The 20,557-nt window shown below is 36.9% G+C and overlaps 1 protein-coding gene across 1 annotated transcript; it reads right to left on the bottom strand.

The window, feature by feature from the left end:
* Positions 1–1,529: 1,529 nt before the first annotated feature.
* On the bottom strand, positions 1,530–20,300 carry fhdc4 (FH2 domain containing 4). Its single transcript, XM_046863561.1, has 12 exons — positions 20,091–20,300; positions 18,578–18,992; positions 15,387–15,448; positions 11,235–11,337; positions 9,612–9,697; positions 9,323–9,423; positions 8,999–9,069; positions 8,762–8,869; positions 8,597–8,667; positions 6,411–6,528; positions 5,483–5,647; positions 1,530–5,379 (listed from the first exon to the last, which is right to left on the bottom strand). The coding sequence occupies exons 2-12, from the start codon at positions 18,893–18,895 to the stop codon at positions 4,327–4,329; spliced, it is 2,256 nt and encodes a 751-aa protein (XP_046719517.1). The 5' UTR covers positions 18,896–18,992; positions 20,091–20,300; the 3' UTR covers positions 1,530–4,326.
* Between the last annotated feature and the right edge of the window lie 257 nt (positions 20,301–20,557).

The following is a 20,557-nucleotide window of genomic DNA, read 5'->3' as shown; positions in this document are numbered from 1 at the left end:
TTAAAATTTTTAGATCATCAAACTAATGTACATATTAGTAAAAGATAACACAAGTGAACACAACATGCAGTTCAGTTTTTAAATGAAGGTTTTTATTTTTGAGGGAAAACAAAATCCAAACCTACATGGCCCTGTGTAAAAAAGTGTTTGCCCCCCTGTTAAAACTGTGGTTAAATTTTTCTCACCACACCCAGGCCTGATTACTGCCACACCTGTTCACAATCAAGAAATCTTTTAAATAAGACCTGCCTGACAAAGTGAAGTAGACCGAAAGATTCTCAAAAGCTAGACGTCATCCCGAGAGCCAAAGAAATTTAGAAACAAATGAGAAAGAAATTAATTGAGATCTCAGTCTGGAAAACTTTCTAAAGTCATTTCTACATCTTTGGGACTCTTTCAAAAGTGGCACAAACATGGAACAGTGGAGAACTTTTCCAGGATTGGCCGGCCGACCAAAATTATCCCAAGAGCACAGCGACGACTCATCCAAGAGGTCACAAAAGACCCCACAACATCATCTAAAGAACTGCAGGCCTCACTTGCCTCAGTCAAGATCAGTGTTCATGACTCCACCATAAGAAAGAGACTGGGAAGAAATGGTCTGCATGGCAGATTTCTAAGAACAAAACTGCTGCTGAGCAAAAAGAACATAAAGGCTCATCTCCGTTTTGCCAGAAAACAACTTGATGATCCCCAAGACTTTTGGAAACATACTCGAGACAAAAGTTAAACTTTTTGGAAGGTGTGTGTCCCATTACATCTGGTGTAAAAGTAACACCGCATTTCAGAAAAAGAACATCAAACCAACAGTAAAATTTGGTGGTGGTAGTGTGATGGTCTGGGGCTATTTTGCTGCTTCAGGTCCTGGAAGACTTAATGTGATAAATGGAACCATTAATTCTGCTGTGTACCAAAAAATCCTGAAGGAGAATGTCCAGCCATCTGTTCGTGACCTCAAGCTGAAGCGAACTTGGGTTTTGCAGCAGGACAATCATCCAAAACACACCAGCAAGTCCACCTCTGAATGTCTGAAGAAAAACAAAATGAAGACTTTGGAGTGACCTAGTCAAAGTCCTGACCTGAATCCTATTGAGATGATGTGACATGACCTTAAAATGGCGGTTAGATGAGGTTGCATAAATGAGAAGACATGCAAAAAAAAAAAAAAGAAATCAGGAAGGGGACAAACTTTTTCACACCACTGTATGTCAAAACTAGTACTGGCTTAATCCTCCTGGGAACCAAATTCACCAGAGCTGCACGTACACACACACACACACACACACACACACACACACACACACACACACACACACACATAGTGTACTGTACTACTATATAGTACAGTATGTATATGTTACAGTAGTCCTGTGGCAAATTTCTCACCAGAAAGGTAACATTTGTATTGCAAATAAAACATAAAATAAAAATAATGGATAAAAAAAACACATAAATGCCACCAGATAGAAAAGAAACAGACGCTCAAAAAGAAACTCGTGTGAACATAATAGGAAGAGAAGACACCATGGACATTCAGTTTTTTAATAATTGATCTAAAAAATGAAAATATTGTATAAATAAATATCCCCAGCGCTTATCCAATTGGATGGTTCCGGTTACTACACCTATACATTTGTATGAATGGAGAGATATGCACATGAGAAATATGGGATATTGGGATTCATTCAGAAACATAAAAGCATAAGAGTACAGTGCAACAAAAAGGTAGTAAAAACCAGGGAAACACATCGACATCACGCAGTTAAAGCAAACGACCTTCTGCTTTACATGTAAAATACAATCCTCATAGATATATTCTAAAAATGTGTCTCTATTAGTCACTGATACTCATGTATCATTTATTTTCAGATCTACAGTCGCTTATATTCATCTTGAGGATGACGATGATTAGCATAAGCAATACCGAGTCCCAAAATGGCAACCAAGCATTCCCCACAGTGTGTGTGTATCCACAGATAAGATTTTGTATCACACCTATGAACATGTTTCGTTTCAGACACTTTTCACATTTCGTCTGAAACTAGAGTATCGTGTATTGAGGGGAAAACGATTGTTCAATTGTAATACAAAGTCACAAATCTATCATAACTTCAGAAAAAAATACTTTTTACATGTAATAAATTCACATGGGTCATTTTGACTCAAAAAGAACACCAACGTTGGAGGACTGCAGTGCTTCTGATAAAAAAAAAAACTATATGGTGAACAGCGCACCCTAAAGGCGCATTTGTGTAATTGCAGAGAGTATGTTTACATTTACAGTAACTTGCAGATTCTGAGGTCATTATTGTCATTGAGAGCATGACGACCACCAGTGACATTAAAAAAAAACAGTGATCGCTGGCATTTGACGCAAGTTGAGAAATGTTTTAATTGTAGAGCCACTTAGGGCAGCAACTACAAAGCAAATGAAGACATTAAAGATCACATGATCTGTTTTTAGATGTGTGGAAATTTTGTCTTTCTCAATGCCACACTATAAATCAGCGGTCTCCAACCTTTTGTGCACCATAGACTAGTTTTGTTTTTGAAAATATTCTTTTGGACCTGCTGCCAGGGTGATTAGAGTGAAGGTGCTATATGTAAATTTGGATTGTGGTTCTTTAAGGGCAAATCACAATAAGTCATCTCTATGTCTCTATCTCTATAATCAGAATCAGGTTTATTGGCCAAGTGTGTTGACACACACAAGAAATTTGGTTCCAGCTGTTTGTGACTCTCAAAAGTACAGACATAAATAAAACCTATACAAGACAAAAACAGACTATACAAGACAATACAGACAATATGAAACAGTATAGACAGTGTGGGTAATAAATAGGGATACAGATCTGTATCTGTATGTCCCAGTTTGTGAATTTGTGGAAAGCTAGCTGCGTTACATCTAGTTTTGACTTTTTTTGTCCACTGGGTGGAGACTTGCAGTAAAAAAAAATCACTGCATGTGTGAATGTAGCATCATGCATTCGTTAGTAGCTACTTCAAATATGGTAAGTGAGAGTATTGGGAAGAACATGTGCTTTGCTAGTCTGAATATTTCATAGTAGATTAAGGTTCTATGGGCAACAGCACATTGTGTATAAGACACAATTATCCATGTGTCCATCCCTCCATCCATCCATACATCTATGTTCTATATTGCTCACCCTACACAGGGTAATGGGGACACCTGGAGCCTTTCCCATTATAAATGGTCAAAATGAAGAACACCCAGGATGTGGAATATAATGATTGTTGATCCATCCACCTATAAAATTAGCTTTGTGGACAGACATGAGCTTCTGTGCTGAACGCATTTGGTTTCAGAATCAACAATTTGAATTACAGCTGAGCCTCCAGGTCAATTCAATTAATTTCAAATACCATAAAACGTTTAATATGACACACAGATGTATCATTTTGCATATTCATTGTACCGACTGCTCTTTTTCATGTCCTAAAAATAGGGATATCCCAAACCAGATTTTGATTTATGCATATAAAATGTACTAAATAATAAATGTATATTCAAGCAACCCCTATTATTTTGTTGTGATGTCACAAAAAGGCAGAAAAAGACTTTATTAAGGGCTCTGTGTGGGGAAAAAAGTCTACACAGAAGTGTTTGAGGTTCAATTGAGTTCACTTCCTTATAAATAAATAAACAGATTCATTTCTATTTATCTATCAAAATAAAAAATCGAAATTTTTAAGTAAAGTTGGCATTGGATTCATGTGTGTTTCAACACTCATATTGTTCATATTGTTCTTGAGAGAAACAGTTCTGGGATTGTTCATAGTTCAAGATTTGACTGGTTGGGGTATTTTTGCAAAATGTTTTTCCCAATTCCAAGATTTAAACCATGTTGAACCGCAATCTTAAAGTGGCATGTTATTATTCAGGAGTACCTACTAATGATATAGTTCTCTTGATAAGAAGGCCATAACCAGTGCTCAAATTGAGGGGGGACTGGGGGAATCCTGGACCCCCATAAGGCATTAGGGACCCCCATGACAAGTAAAAAAATAGACTTAGGGGGTCCCCAAGATTATTTTAGAAAAAAAAATATATGAACAACATTACATTACACAACAACTGGGGACCCCCATAAGACTTGACTCAATTTGAGCACTGGCCATAACCATACACTATACAGCTTTAACTACGTACCTTGAACTTCAAACTGAATCCATCACACATACTACAAACTTGAAGCAAAACCTTGGTCAATTCTAACATGTACCAGAGATCAGTTCTTTAACCATATTTTTGTATTTATTTTTTAGTTTCTTCAACTACATGACCCAGGGCCTGTATGATGTCCGCTAGGGGTCCACACTACTGGACTCACTTTCTCCATTGCTCAATCTGCTCTTTACACTCAAACGTTTGAAAAAGGCTATAAATCGTGAGGGTTTCTTGGTGTGGATGTTCTGTGTGTTGACTTGAGTATTTTGCTGAGAACTGGGCAAGTTCTTATCCGTCTCTTGCCATACTTCTGCTTCTTTTAACGTCTCGGATTTGCTCGTTAGAGTGCCAGATGGAACATCGCTGCCTACCTGGTCATTTGTACATTTTGGCAGGTAGCTACTATCCACTGATTTGATTCTACCCATTTTCACAAAAGGCGAAACCTGATTTCCGGGGCTTTCCTTGTCCGGCTCCCTGGGAAAAAAACGATCCTCATCAACATCAACTTTTTGGTCCTCAATAACGATCAAATCTGGCGCAGGAAGTGAGATTGTGTGTCGACGACTGATCCATCCAGGGCTTTTTGCAATCAAAAGTACTGGGCTTTTTGTTGCTTTGGGCTCATCCTCGCCATTTGTAACCGACATTGTTTTTTCTTTATCTTCTTGAAACGTGCGTCGATGTGGAGAAGTGACTGGGGAAATATGTTCCATGGAAGACACACTTCCACGGCTAGACTGGTAGTGCAACACTCTTTGGGACACTTCTCTCAATTTCTGCACCTCTTCCTCGGTCGGAACGTCCACGTCCTCGTATGCCGAAGAGTCACGAGCACTAGATTTTCTCAACTCCGGTCTTTTCCTTTCTGGTTTACCATCTGAGTTCTCCTTACCTATTGAGGGCTGGGGAGAGTTCAGGTTTGAGCAGTTCTGGTTTTCAGTGTGTTTGTTGGACCAGTTGTTTTGTAATGGGTTCTCGAGGAGGCTGGCCATGGTTGGCGAGGGGGTTCTTGCTCTCCTGCGAGATGCGGGTTCGTTCAGGAACCGATGGAGAACTGACTCCAGTGGTATACCTTCCATGCCTTTGTCCCGCATCGAGCAGGTGGCTGTGGATCGTCGCTTAGCAGAAGACTGCAGCCGTTCCTTCTGCTTCCGTTTAACCTCTGCCATCTCACGCTCCATGTTCTCCTGAAGGAATAAAAATTGGATTTTCTTTTGGGTAAGGAGAAGAAAGAAGCGGCATTTTAAAATGTCCAATTCAGATCTAGAGAGCCATACAATGTGGCTTTACCTGAAGAGCTCGGTTGAATCTTTCACAGAAGGAATTAAAGATGGAGCAGCACTCGTCCAGTTTAAAATCGCTTGGTTCCTCACAAAAATATCCAGCCACAGATTCAGTGACTTTGTTCAGTTCCTGGAATAAGGCTTGTGTTTCAGTGATCCTGGACTCAGCATGCTGAGACAGACAGTAGGAAACAGAGGTAATTTAAAAAAACAAAGCAAAGATGTATCTTCTCCCGAATGTGGTCCGAATCAGCAAAACAGAAGTGCATGGTTACCCACAAACAACTGCTACTTGTCATAATATAGTGAAACAAAGCACATTCCCACTGATATCTACTGTATTTATCTGCCCAAACGTTTTGCAGCCAACACAGCCTTATATTTTTGTACCATCTGAAACAATTCCCACAATTAAAGTCTCATAAAAAAATGGCTAAGCTTGGCATTTCAATCTTTTAGTACAATTTCATATCAATACTGTTGTTTGTTCAAATTTGTACGAATTTCTCATAGGATCAGACTGAACATAACAAAACATTTCTGGTCACTACAAAAACCAGCGTTACATTGTTTGTTCAAATTTAAACTTCTGATCAGATGCTTTCACAATAAAACTTTTCTGGTTAATATGACAAATAATCTTGTACCCATCCATATTCCAACAATATAGCAAATATGATAGTTATGTAGATAGTTTTAATAAAAACTAAACTATTAGCAAGTTCGAATTTCAGTTCGTAATGGAAAAAAACATTGTGCAGCTTATATATATTTAATAATTTAAATGTAAATTTTAATGTAAAATTTTACCACCGTTTCTCTGTTTTTTTTTCCGCTACCTTACATTCGCTTTATTCACACATTATACTTTTGATTTTGAAAGGGTCGTTTAAAATATTTCCACCTAAGCAGAACTTCTGTGCAAATTGACTCACCAAAAAAAAGTCTTTCATCTGTTCAGCCAGGTCCTCTTGTTTATCAGCGCCCTTTTTCGCCTCATGGACTTCGCTCATTTTTCTTTGGAATTCTGATTCAATTTCCTGTTTGTGGATTCTGCAATGAGATAAACAACTCTTTTACTGATAACACACCATGATGGAACACTACATCTTGCATGATAAGCATTTGATTTAAGTCCTGCTTAAGTTTGTGCTTACGGCAGCAAAACAATCAGGAACCTCAATAAATCAACACGCTCGAGAAGCTGAACAGGAGATACGGCAACAACACAGGTTTCAGTCTAGTACACAAAAATGGATTTATTGGAGAAAAATGTGTCACGGCCTTTGCTTTATAAGACGTATTACAAGGTTGTTATGAGAGTGGGGAGACGTTTTTTTAAATAAGTCAAGTTTTTACCTGCTAGTTAAATCTAAGATACTATATATAATCAGTTTTAGCTCAGTATGGTTACTAGGCTTCAGTGTTACTTTCGATTTTTGAATTCTGACACAAATAGATATTTTATTTATATTGTAGACTCTTGCACTGCTGTCAGTTTGTCATAATAAACTGAATGAATTAGAATAAATGGTTTATAAAATAGAATTAACACTGAACTAGTGGTTTAGTGGTTAAGCCCCAGCACTTCCAAGCTGTCAGTGTAGGGCCCTTGAGCAAGGTACTTAACCCTATTTGCTCCAGAGGTGCTGCACCATGGCTGACCCTGAGCTCTCAGCAAGCTGGGAAATGTAAAAAAAAATTACTATTTCCCTTTGGGATATAACACATTTTACTAAAAAATTATATCATTAGTCATAAAATCCATGTTTCTGTGCTAATCCAAAACCACTAATTTAACGTATCTTAGCTTGCTAGTTCACGCTTTCGGCACATTCTAGCACACTTTTATTCTGAAAGTGACACATCCACCAGCCCAAAGGTTTGTAGTAGAGCTTTAAAAGGCTTTCTACAAACTATTAAAAATCCTGCTGACTGATTTTCAGGTCATCTGACAACATGAAATGTTCAGTTTAGTATGTTCCATGTTAGCAAGCTAACATCTGCAACATCTCATACTAACTGAATGCAGTTATATGATCTAGATACAACATTATAAGTCAGCTGCACTGTGGACATTTGAATGTGCTGAAAAGCTTTAATGCTACATTCGATCCTAATTGCTTTATTTTCTGGTATATCATACAGAGGCTTCAATGTAACTTCAGTTGTCAGTCAGAACCAAATTTTGACTTGACGAAATAATGCAAGAGCATTAGATTGAGGAATAAGACACTAGAGGGCATGCTTTTGAAGGAAAATATTAACGACAGAATGGGTTGAGAAAACAGATTCCTCTTTCACTTTTCATTTGTCAACTCTAACAATGTTTTATTTGTTAACACACAACAATTTCATTCTTTTGGATTTGAATGTGGAACTGTAACTATTAGATTCATTACTTCTACATTTACGACATTTGGCAGAATTCCTGTACCCAGAGACACTTACATTTAGACCCATGGGCTATTGAGGGCCTTGTTCAAGGGCCCAGCAGTGGCTGTTTTGAGGCACTGGGATTTGAACTCACAACCATCAGATCAACAGTTCAACATCCGAACCACTGAGTAACCATATACATCCCTAAATTCCTTTTATTACTCATGTTTGAGCATATAAAAAGCTGTTCTTTTACCAACCCCTCAATTTTGGCTTATAAAACACTTACATTGTTACCAAGAAGCTAGAAACCATCTTTCCTGAAAGATTACAGTTATAGATTTAGCTTTAAAAAAAAAAGGGGGGGGCTATAACTTTAACATTTATGGAGACTCCTTTCATAAATACCAAATAGTTATTTCCTTATAGAAAATATCACTATATTAACAACTTGACATCTGTACGAGGACATCTGTATTGTTACCAGAGAAACATTTGTGAAAAACTGATTCAGCCAGACATCAGAAAATTAGAACTTCTGACCAATCAGAATCGAGAATTCAAGTGGAGATACACCGATAATGGTTTTTATTGTTGTGAAATATGTCTACTATTATAACAAGTTCTTCTTTTATAAAATTTTTAATACAGCGTTCCACACATTTTTTTACCCATCTTTTACACATGTGCCAAAAATTCTTGGTCTGACTTTATTTTAAATTATGAGAAGATTATTTTGTACCTTGCTCCATCTCCGATGTGGGGAAGTTGTTCTGGAAACTTCAGCAAAGCAGCATCACTCTTCTGAGCTTGCTGGAAGTGAAATTGAAAAACTTTACAAGGCAAAAAAAAAGAAATATAATGCCATCTGATGTAGGTTTGTTGTAAGCAAAATAGTTCATTTTACCATCGCAACGTAGTGCATGAGGTTCATTCCAGGCTTGTTGGCTTTCGTGTCGGCAAGTTTCAGCAGAGAGGGCATGCGGAAACCCACAGCACTGCCAGCGTAGCCACCCTGAGAAACATGAGTACTGATTAGTCATCAAAAGTCACTGTGATTTGATATTTGGGGTATAACTTAATTTAAGGTATTATTTTACTGATCAAATTGAACTTTTATTTATATAAAACAGAAGGTTCTCACAGCATTCATGTAGTTCCCGGTCTTCAGCACCAGGCGGATAACAGAATGAAGGTCAGCACATTCCAACAGCTCTAAAGGAAAGTTTAAGATTATTTGACAGTTTTTGTAGATGTTTATAGAGAGTATATTGAATAACCATGATTGCTTTTTTTTTATTTTTATTGCAGTTAGCAAACAGAACATGCAGAGAGCATAATCAATCCATCCATGCTTAAAAAAACAGAGGTAAAAGCTGTAATAAGACACCATAGATGATCGCACTACTAGATGTGAATGAACGCCGTAGTTTGTTTGCAGAGGATAAAAATAAGGGTGTGTCGTTACCATTTCCAGCAGCGGTCATGGTGGCAATGGAATGTTTCACCTCGTCCATAAAAGGTGGAAATTCCTCTTTAAGAACTAAACATCGTATGTGCTCTTCATAGCTGATGGCACAGATAAAAACATTGTAATAGACACATGTAGTCATGTGTGAATTCCAAACATATTGTTAGCAGATGTAATGTTTGTATTACATAATTAGCATGTAAATCTTAAAAGTACTGGTACAAGTAAATGAGGAAAACGTTGTGAGGATAAATATACGCAAGACTGCTCTCACATTGTGACTCACCATGGAAGTTTTACAAGTTGAACCATGAACTGATCAGCCTCAGAAAGTGCTGAGTAATCTCCTTGAAATGCTACAAGCTTCTTCAGCTAAACTCGGGAAATGTAAAGATAAAAAAATAAATAAAAGTGAGATAGATAACATTTAAGTTGGACTAAAAAACACACACATTTTTAGTCTACACTTTTTTTTGCCCTGATCATGATTCTATACATTTTATGTAGGACTTCTGCATTATAACATCATCAGCTGATCATACTTTGATATTTGTTACCACTCAAATAATTACTCTTTGCTCCCCCCCAAAAAATAATAACAAATAAGAAATGAGACAATAGAAATACTGACTCATGTGAAAGTCCTGCCCTGCTTCTTATTTCAACATTAACAATATGTTGGGTGAGGATCTGTTCTCAATTCAGTTTTCCCAATTTAGCAAAGCACTGATGTACTGGTTTTGTTTTCTGTTAGGGTCAATGGAGATTGTTTAAAATGAGCTAAATTACATAATCTAGATTGGAATAGCTAGGCTAGATTAGCTGGACTAGATTGTATTAGCTAGGCTAGACTAGATTGTATTAGCTAGGCTAAACTAGATTGGATTAGCTAGGCTAGATTAGCTAAACTAAATTGGATTAGCTAGGGTAGACTAGCTAGACTAGATTGGATTAGCTAGGCTACACTAGATTGGATTAGCTAGGCTAGAGTAGCTAGACTAGATTAAATTAGCTAGGCTAGATTAGCTAGACTAGATTGGATTAGCTAGGCTAGATTAGCTAGACTAGATTGGATTAGTTAGGCTAGATTAGCTAGACTAGATTTGATTAGCTAGGCTAGATTAGCTAGACTAGATTGGATTAGCTAGACTAGATTGGATTAGCTAGGTTAGGTTAGTTAGAATAGATTGGATTAGTTAGGATAGATTAGCTAGACTAGATTGGATTAGCTAGGCTAGATTAGCTAGACTAAGATTAGTTAAATAGTTAATTTAGTATGTAATCATCATGATTTTTTTTTAATCATCCAAATTAATTTTTGGGAGGGTGTTTTGTTTTTGGAAGGAGAATATAAAACAATATATATTTAATTATATATATATATATATATATTTAATTACATTTTTTTGCCTACTGTTTACGACAATTTTACTTTCAACCACCACCTCCACCACCACCACCACCCATGTTTTGGGGGCTTTAAATGTAGGTCTGATATGTTTAAGAGCTACAGTATATGAATAGTTTTTTTAACTAATCATATTTATAGTTCTGATTTTATAGCTCTCAAACATTAAAACCCAGCTGTAATACATTACAAAGTTTATTCAGTTTATCAGCATTGCTTCTGAAAAACAACTGAAACTTCCAATAGCACATAATATAGTGCACTATGACAATTAATTCAGAGTTACAGTATTTATTTTTTCTTCTTGATTATTTCATTTTTACTGCATAAGCAACTTAGTGGAGAAAATCGCATCATAAGACTGTATAAAGCTGAATATTATACATAATACTAAAAATCTGTAACATTTATAATAATACAAATAATATATCAGGCCTAAAACCATTAGAGAATGAATTTTTCTCTTTTGTTGAAATCTCCGAACATGTTAAATAAACGTACCTCTCCAGACTCAGGCAGTAATTTCAGCAGCTCCTGCAGCTTCCCACAACCAAATCGTTCACTCTTTCCATCGTGGATATCCTCAATAAGCTCATTTACTGATCTGTGGAGGGTTAGAAGGTTAACCACCTATAACCTTTAAGACATTCTGTTACGTTCTATTGTATAGTAGTAGTGGAAATATTTCTATGGCATTTTATGCCAAAATATGCATTATCTGGACAAAAGCATTCGGACACCTGATTCTTCCAGTCACATGTTGTTCTTTCCCAAACTGTTTCCACAAAGTTAAAGGCACACAATTGTATGTAATATCTTTGAATGCAGAATAATTCAATTTTCCCTTCACTCCACTCCAGCATGATAATGCCCATGTGCACAATACCAGCTCCATCAAGATATGATATACAGTGAGTTGGAGAGAAAGATCTGGTCTGCTATAGATCTTTGAGATAAATGAATATACTGACTGCACCCCAGGCTTCCTCACCTCACCTACATCAGAACCTGACTTCACTTAAATCCTTTTTTGCTGAATGAGCACAAATCTTCAAAGCACACTCCAAAATTTAGTGGAACATCTTCCCAGAACAATGCAAATTGTGACTAAATGTGGATAATCAAAAAGCAAAAATGAATCTTATGCTCAGATGTTCACAAAAATGTGTTAATATAGTGCATTATTAACTGTTGATGTGCTTTTTGTTATTATATGCAGAACACCTCAGTTTTGTCCAATTTTGACAGAATCTATTCAAATCAACATTTGACTAGTTTTTCCAGACTCTTATACAAATGAAACAAATTGGCCAGCACAATTCAGTGTTAAAATATTTGTACCAAATATCTCAATTTGTAATTTCTACATGTGGCTGTAAATATGCAAATAAACATTACAGCACACATTGTGAAAGTCTTTATGTTTCATCTGGTTGCACTGTTGCCCCACACTTCAGTAAAAGCGATACATTTTCAGGCCTTCCCGAAAATCTCCTGGAGTGTTTTGTAATAAGTCTTAGTGTAAGAAAAAGCATTAAAAAATTGACGTCAGTATGCCGTAAAGCTTTTACACCACTCGTGTTCCATGACGTGTTTATGACATGCAGTTTCTGAAAGCGCCATGTGCAACGCTCTGCTCTCGGCAATGCGAACAAGCAAACACATGTCTCGCTTCTGCAATTCAGTCATACGAAATTCTTTTAGAATGCCCGAACAAGCTGTATGACTTACACGGGTCTTACACATCATGTGGGTGGAACCATGTTTTAGTGCACAACAACTGCAGGGATGTTGACACACATGTTTTACAACCAATTAATCCTGAATACATCATTAACCTCTGTTTATGCGGATCATTTAACCTCAAAGCAAAGTTTCCGAGGAAGTAAGGAAATGGGAAAGTGTTAGGACGTGTAAAGATGTGTGCAAGTTTTGAGTAATGTCTATCTTCGTTTCAAACTAATTTAAATACAGAAACCTCAAGTCGAAATATATTCTAATGTAAATAAATAAAGGATGCTATAATCACTAATATATAATATATCATTCAAAATCACTGATATACCAAAGGATAATATGTAAAATATAGAGATTTTATACCACACTGCTCTTAAACTCTCAAACTCTATTTTAATATTAATGCAGCTTCTATGATCATGCCAGCTGTAATCCCAGTTAAATTGTAATAGTTCAGTGGTTAAGATGTCGGACTTCTGGTTATATATAACAATCCTCAAGCAGAAGGCAGAGAAGCGCTACGTGTCTAAAATCCAGCAGCTTCATGATGTCATAATGGAGAAGTGGAAGAGGATCCCAGCAACAACCTGTGCAGCTCTGGTGAAATCTATGCCCAGGAGGATTAAGGCAGTGCTACATAACAACGGTGCTCACACAAAATCATGAGACTTTGGACACAGCTTTGACATGATCACTTACTTTTGTTGCCAGTTATTTTGACAATAATGGCTGTAGGTTGAGTGACTACTGTAAAATATAACTCTTTATACAATAAAATATGTACTCTAAAAGAAATGCTAAAATAGTTGCTAAAATTAGGGGTGTACTCACTTTTGTGTGATAATATATATATATATATATATATATATATATATATATATATATATATATATATATATATAATATGTATTTTATATACATTTTATACAGTGAGGAAAATAAGTATTTGAACACCCTGCTATTTTGCAAGTTCTCCCACTTAGAAATCATGGAGGGGTCTGAAATTGTCATCGTAGGTGCATGTCCACTGTGAGAGACATAATCTAAAAAAATGTCCAGAAATCACAATATATGATTTTTAAACTATTTATTTGTATGATACAGCTGCAAATAAGTATTTGAACACCTGTCTATCAGCTAGAATTCTGACCCTCAAAGACCTGTTAGTCTGCCTTTAAAATGTCCACCTCCACTACATTTATTATCCTAAATTAGATGCACCTGTTTGAGGTCGTTAGCTGCATAAAGACACCTGTCCACCCCATACAATCAGTAAGAATCCAACTACTAACATGGCCAAGACCAAAGAGCTGTCCAAAGACACTAGAGACAAAATTGTACACCTCCACAAGGCTGGAAAGAGCTACGGGGAAATTGCCAAGCAGCTTGGTGAAAAAGGTCCACTGTTGGAGCAATCATTAGAAAATGGAAGAAGCTAAACATGACTGTCAATCTCCCTCGGACTGGGGCTCCATGCAAGATCTCACCTCGTGGGGTCTCAATGATCCTAAGGAAGGTGAGAAATCAGCCCAGAACTACACGGGAGGAGCTGGTCAATGACCTGAAAAGAGCTGGGACCACCGCTTCCAAGGTTACTGTTGGTAATACACTAAGACGTCATGGTTTGAAATCATTGCATGGCACGGAAGATTTCCCCTGCTTAAACCAGCACATGTCCAGGCACGTCTTAAGTTTGACAATGACCATTTGGATGATCCAGAGGAGTCATGGGAGAAAGTCATGTGGTCAGATGAGACCAAAATAGAACTTTTGGGTCATAATTCCACTAAACGTGTTTGGAGGAAGAAGAATGATGAGTACCATCCCAAGAACACCATCCCTACTGTGAAGCATGGGGGTGGTAGCATCATACTTTGGGGGTGTTTTTCTGCACATGGGACAGGGCGAGTGCACTGTATTAAGGAGAGGATGACCGGGGCCATGTATTGCGAGATTTTGGGGAACAACCTCCTTCCCTCAGTTAGAGCATTGAAGATGGGTCGAGGCTGGGTCTTCCAACATGACAATGACCTGAAGCACACAGCCAGGATAACCAAGGAGTGATTTTTTCCACCCATACTGTAGATGTATTATTTTGAGAAAAATTAGTAGTTTGATATACAGTATGATCGTGGGAAATGTTGTCTGAATAGATTTTGATGTTATTATGGTTAATTGTTTATGCCTTTTTGGAAAAATTACATTTTTTGTATTATTTTGGGGGAAAAAAATGCAAAAAAATTATTAATAATTTTGACCTAGCAACAATTAGCGCTTTTAACAATGGACTGTCTCAAAGCAGCTTTACAAAGATAAAGAGGTTATTAAATTGTATAAAGAATGTATAAGTTTAGTGTCTATAAGTTTGTTCTTGGCTGCGTTGGCTTCATTGCTTGGGGATTTTTGCCACAATACCACACTTTTGGGCCCTTAAGTAAGGCCCTTAACCTTCAGGAGAACTATATCACAGCTGACAGTGTGCTCTGAATTTCACTGTGATGTATGTGAATGATATATGTGACAAATAAAAGCCTCATTCTTAAGAAGCCTGACGTCTCTGATCCACCTGGATATTATATACTAATACAAATACAGGTCTGAAAAGGCACTTACACAGAATTTACACATTGACCTGTTAAGATCTAAAAAATGTGCATATCACTTTTTCCTGCTCTGATGTAACCCACAAGTGAGAAAAAAGCTGATATCTGACCCGTCTTATCACCACCGTCATGCTGTGAAGGAAACATTCTGCTTTTAGTGGAACAGTAAGGCAGTTGCTAAATACCTGGCATGCAGAGACATGCAGAGATTTAGGGGTGTAACTTAACAGAAACTGCGCCTGTGACTTTAAACAGGAAGTGAATTTGAGGCGCTTTGAGCGTTACGTGTTTTCAGGTTGACAGGTAAACTCACCGCTTGAACTGCTTGAGGAAAATGCTGATGTTCATGTTCTTCTTGGAGCCAAGAATAGACACCTTGAGAGGAAACACAATCACATTTATATAGAGAGACAAAAGTACTGGGAAAACCCGACACCTGACTTTTCCAGTCATATATGGTTCTTCCTCAAATTAGAGGCACACAATTGTCCTGGATGTCTTAGTCTTGAACTAGAACTAGGAGACCCAAACCTGTTGAAAGGAGCATGACGTTGCCCCTGTGCACTGAACCAGCTCCATGAACATATGAGGATAATTAAATATGCCTGACGACATTCGTACTAATGTCGTCAGGCATACGATATTCGTATTAGTCACACACTAAAACCTCAACCATCCACCTTGAGCAAACAAGAGGGACATCCCTCCGCTAACAGACAGACAAAAACTATCATGAGCACAAAACCTAAATATAACTACGCATGTCAAATCGAAATGAATGAATGATCTCAGTTAAAGCATTCTTTTGTCCATACGAAAAACACACACAAAAACCTTGCGAGTGCTTTGGGAAAGAACAACAACATGATTACATCACTATATGGTACTTACAAACAAATAATGAAAACTTCCTCTTCTTCTTCTTTCGGCTGCTCCCATTAGGGGTCACCACAGCGGATCATCCGTCTCCACACCCCCCTGTCTTCTACATCTGCCTCTGTCACACCTTCTACCTGCATGTATTCCCTCACCACATCCATAAACCTCCTCCTTGGCCTTCCTCTTTTCCTCCTTCCTGGTGGCTCCATCCTCAGCATTCTTCTACCCCATGTTCCTCCTCTGCACATGTCCAAACCATCTCAATCTCTCCTCCCTCACCTTGTCTCCAAAATGTCCTACATGCGCTTTCTCGCTAATAAACTTATTTATAAACCTGTCCATCCTCGTCACTCCCAACGAACACCTCAACATCTTCAGCTCTGCTACCTCCAGCTCCACCTCCTGTCTTTTACTCGATGCCACTGTCTCTAAACCATACAACATCTCAGGTCTCAACACAGCCCTATACACTTTCCTTTTGGCTCTTGCAGATACTCTTCTATAACAAAACAAATCATAAAACTACAGAAAGAGGATTTGAGTGAATCTATTTGGGCCGATTTTGAATTTAGCAACGATTCTAAATAATAGTTTATTCATTCATTCAAATGAATGGACATGAAAGGACATTCGGATGTCACCAGGAAGAGAATGGTGTTTTCCTTGCCACTGTCACTGCTGCCAATTTACTAATTTCAAATTTACAGTATATTTGTAATATGAACAAACTTTTGTGGACACCTGACCATAAGATCATTCCACATTTTGTCCCCATTTAATGTTCTAGTAACCTCCACCATTTCTGTGAAGATTCTTCAGCAAGATTCTGGCATGTGCTTCTCGAGATGTGTGCTCATTCAGCCACAAAAGTGTGGGTGATGTAGGTGAGGAGACCTGGGGTTCAGTCAGCATTTCAATTAATCTCAAAGGTGTTCAGTAGGGTTGAGGTCAAATCTCTATAGCAGGCCACTCAAGATAATCCACTCCAGCACATTTACATCTTTATGGAGCTTGCTTTGTGCATAGGGGCATCATCATGCTGGAACAGGTTTGGATCTCCTATTTTAAGCGGAAGGGAATTGAACGCTGGTGCATCCGAAGACATCCTATGCAATTGTGCACCACCAATTTTGTGGTAACAGTTATGAGAATATCGTTGGAAAGGTCTGGTGTCCCAATACTTTTGTCCATGTAGTGTAAAGCTGCTTTGGGCAATATTCATTGTTAAAAGTGCTATAAAATAAAATTGAATACATTTGAATTTCAATGTAACATAATAGAAAATTATTTCCAAAACAAGGAGCCATAAAGGACCAAGGTTTCCGTCACATGTTTCCATAATTACTATACTAACAGTTACTTTTCTTTAACTTACCTTTACATTTTTAAGTATTTAGTAGCATTTATTGCATGCTATATTACCTATGTTTGTGGATACTGCTGGAAGAAAGAAAGAAAGAAAGAAAGAAAGAAAGAAAGAAAGAAAGAAAGAAAGAAAGAAAGAAAGAAAGAATCTGTCTGTCTGTCTGTCTATCTATCTATCTATCTATCTATTACAATATACATACATATACTACTTGTTTGTCTATCTATCTATCTATCTATCTATCTATCTATCTATCTATCTATCTATCTATCTAGTACAATATACATACATATACTACTTGTCTATCTATCTATCTATCTATCTATCTATCTATCTATCTATCTATCTATCTATCTATCTATCTATCTATCTATCTATCTATCTATCTATCTATCTATCTAGTACAATATACATACATATACTACTTGTCTATCTATCTATCTATCTATCTATCTATCTATCTATCTATCTATCTATCTATCATCTATCTATCTATCTATCTATCTATCTATCTATCTATCTATCTATCTATCTATCTATCTATCTATCTATCTAATGCATGTTCAACTCAATGCAATTCAGTTCAGCATTATTTATACAGGACTTTAACAATGGACTTTGTCCCAAAGCAGCTTTACAGACATAAAGAGGTTATGAAGTTGTTTAAGTTTATTGCCTATAAGTTTGTTCCTTATAAGTTTATCACTAATGAGCAATCCAGTGGCCACTGTGGCAAAGAAAAACTTCCTGAGATGGAAATGTGTTGTGTTTTTTTTCCTTTCATAAACTGAATACATTTAGAAAAAATAAAAAAAGCCTCCTCCATTACTGCTAACAGATTAGAAGGTTTTGCAGCTCTCAGCATTGACTCATCCACTGACTAACTAAAAAAAGTGTCATTTTAACACAAGTTGTACGTTTCACAACCTGAAGCCGGATGCAGGATGCATTCGAACTTGTGTTGTTTACGCACACTGGTGTGTTGACTTAATAATCATAGAGTTGAATTAACTCTCATAGAATGCACTCCAACCTCTTTTATATGGAATGAAGCCAACTTGTAAACAATGCAGAACCATTAAACTAGGTTCCTTAAATGTGCTCCAGTTGGGTAAGGGTTCTAGTTGGCACGCTTAAATTCTACACAGCATAGATCCTAAGGGACTTGCGAACACAATGTCCTATCCTAAACCAAATTCCAACCTGGGTTCTGTCCTGGATACTGCTTAAGAATAACACAGAAAAGGAAAATCACTGACCATTTCAGATCCTTGTGCGTTGATCGGTGCTATTCTGACACTTCTTCGTTTGGATGCTTGAACTTGCCCATCACTCTGGTCACTGCGGCTAAACAGTTCCTCCATGTGCTGCGTGTCAAGCTCATACTCATTTTTTTTCTCTGCTGTCCAGATGTTGTGCTTGCCCAGCACAGTGTGTTGAGGTATGGCCTCCCAGTTAAAGTTCCTGAATTTGGAACCTGCTCTGGATCCGCGGGAGAGCCCCATGCCCCCGGCAGGTGGTGCTGGGGGTGGAGGAGGTGGAGGAGGTGGTGGTGGTGGAGGTGGTGGTTGAGCCATTCCTTATGGCACAATGGATGCTACAGATGAAGATCCATTTCCTTGGAAAGGGTCAAAGCTGCTAATGATCAGTGGAGACTAACAGTGGAATCTCAGGCTGCCGAGAGAAAAAAGCAGAATCCAGATTAATACAGTCTCTGAATAAAGAGTAGCAAACTGTATCCTTACTTTGTGGTTGGGGTGGTGCAATCAAAGGTCCAATTTTTACTTTTAATATGTACCTTTTTGATAGAAATCTGCATGTTTTTATATTAAAAGCTTTAAAAATGCAGGCCATTGATATACCATAAATTGTTTATATATATATATATATATATATATATATATATATATATATATATATATATATATATATATACATACACGGCAAACCAACAACATTAGGTATAGATCAGCCTTTTTTTTTGCGCTGACTACAGCAAAACATGCATATATATATATATATATATATATATATATATATATATATATATATATATATATATATATACACACATAATTACTTGTATAAGAGAGTGTCATTCAACCCAGTAATAAACAATCACCAAAAGTTCCTCAAGGGTTCTTCGTGTGAGCAAGGGTGTTAGATGTACCTAAGGGTTCCTCAAGTGAGACAAAGCAAGGGCCTGTAAGTATTTTTGTTTCAGCCTATTTTGTCTTTTCGTAAGGTAAATCCTATGTTTATACAAAAAAGAAAGAAAAAAAAAAGCTGGCCATGCATTATATAGTAAATAGCTTCTGTTTTTTTTTTTTTTTTTTTACCCATTTAACGCTGTATGATTTTGTTCATTTTATTTCATTCAGTATTCTAGATGTTACTTATTACTTTATGAAATTAGTAAACCCCAATAAGTATATTTATTATATAGTAATAAATATATTTAGTGTGTGTATTTAAGCACTTAATTCTTACATTCAATTCAACATAGTGCTGTTATTATATATACTGTATATATATATATATATAAGATTTAACATTAAGTCATGGTTAGAGTAAGTCTTACAATACTATATATATATATATATATATATAAAATAAGACTCTGACCTTGATTTAATGTCAAAGCTAAATAAAAACCTGTAGAATTCTTCTTCTGTTGATTTTTGTCTTTGAAAGAGTTAATCCAACACTCAAAAGTTTTTTTTTGGTTTCAATTTAAGTCCAAGTCTAAAAAAACAATGAAAAACAACTCACCAATTTAACCTTATAAGCTTTAAGCCGAAGGTCAGAATTTAATCCTTAGAAAAGTATCTGTAAATTGTGAAAAGCAGTAGTTCCTGAGAGAAGCCCTCCTGATGTGTGTGTCTCAGCTTGACTGAGGTTTGTGTGAATGTGAATGTGTTGCAATGCCTTCACCTGAACTTCTCACACCCAGTTCCGCCCTCTCTTGCTCACACTGGCTGTGCAGAAATAAAGAAGTGTGGAACAATCTGGAGGAAAAGAAAACTATTACAACATTGAATTACATTTCCAGCACGTATGAGTTTGACTCAGAGTCTAAACTAAGACTGAATCCCATCCGAAGAGATTGTCCATGTGTCCCAGGACCTTTAATTTAAACCTAGTCTATGTAATGGACTTGATTTACTCGCTCTGCATGCTTGGCTAAGGATATTTGTAGCCTGTAAGACAATAAAGAGCAGGGAGAATAACCGATATAA

This window comes from Silurus meridionalis, chromosome 12, assembly GCF_014805685.1.
Source record: "Silurus meridionalis isolate SWU-2019-XX chromosome 12, ASM1480568v1, whole genome shotgun sequence".
Taxonomy (NCBI): domain Eukaryota; kingdom Metazoa; phylum Chordata; class Actinopteri; order Siluriformes; family Siluridae; genus Silurus; species Silurus meridionalis.
The sequence above is the reverse complement of the archived record's forward strand: the minus strand, read 5'-3'. Positions and strand labels throughout refer to the sequence as shown.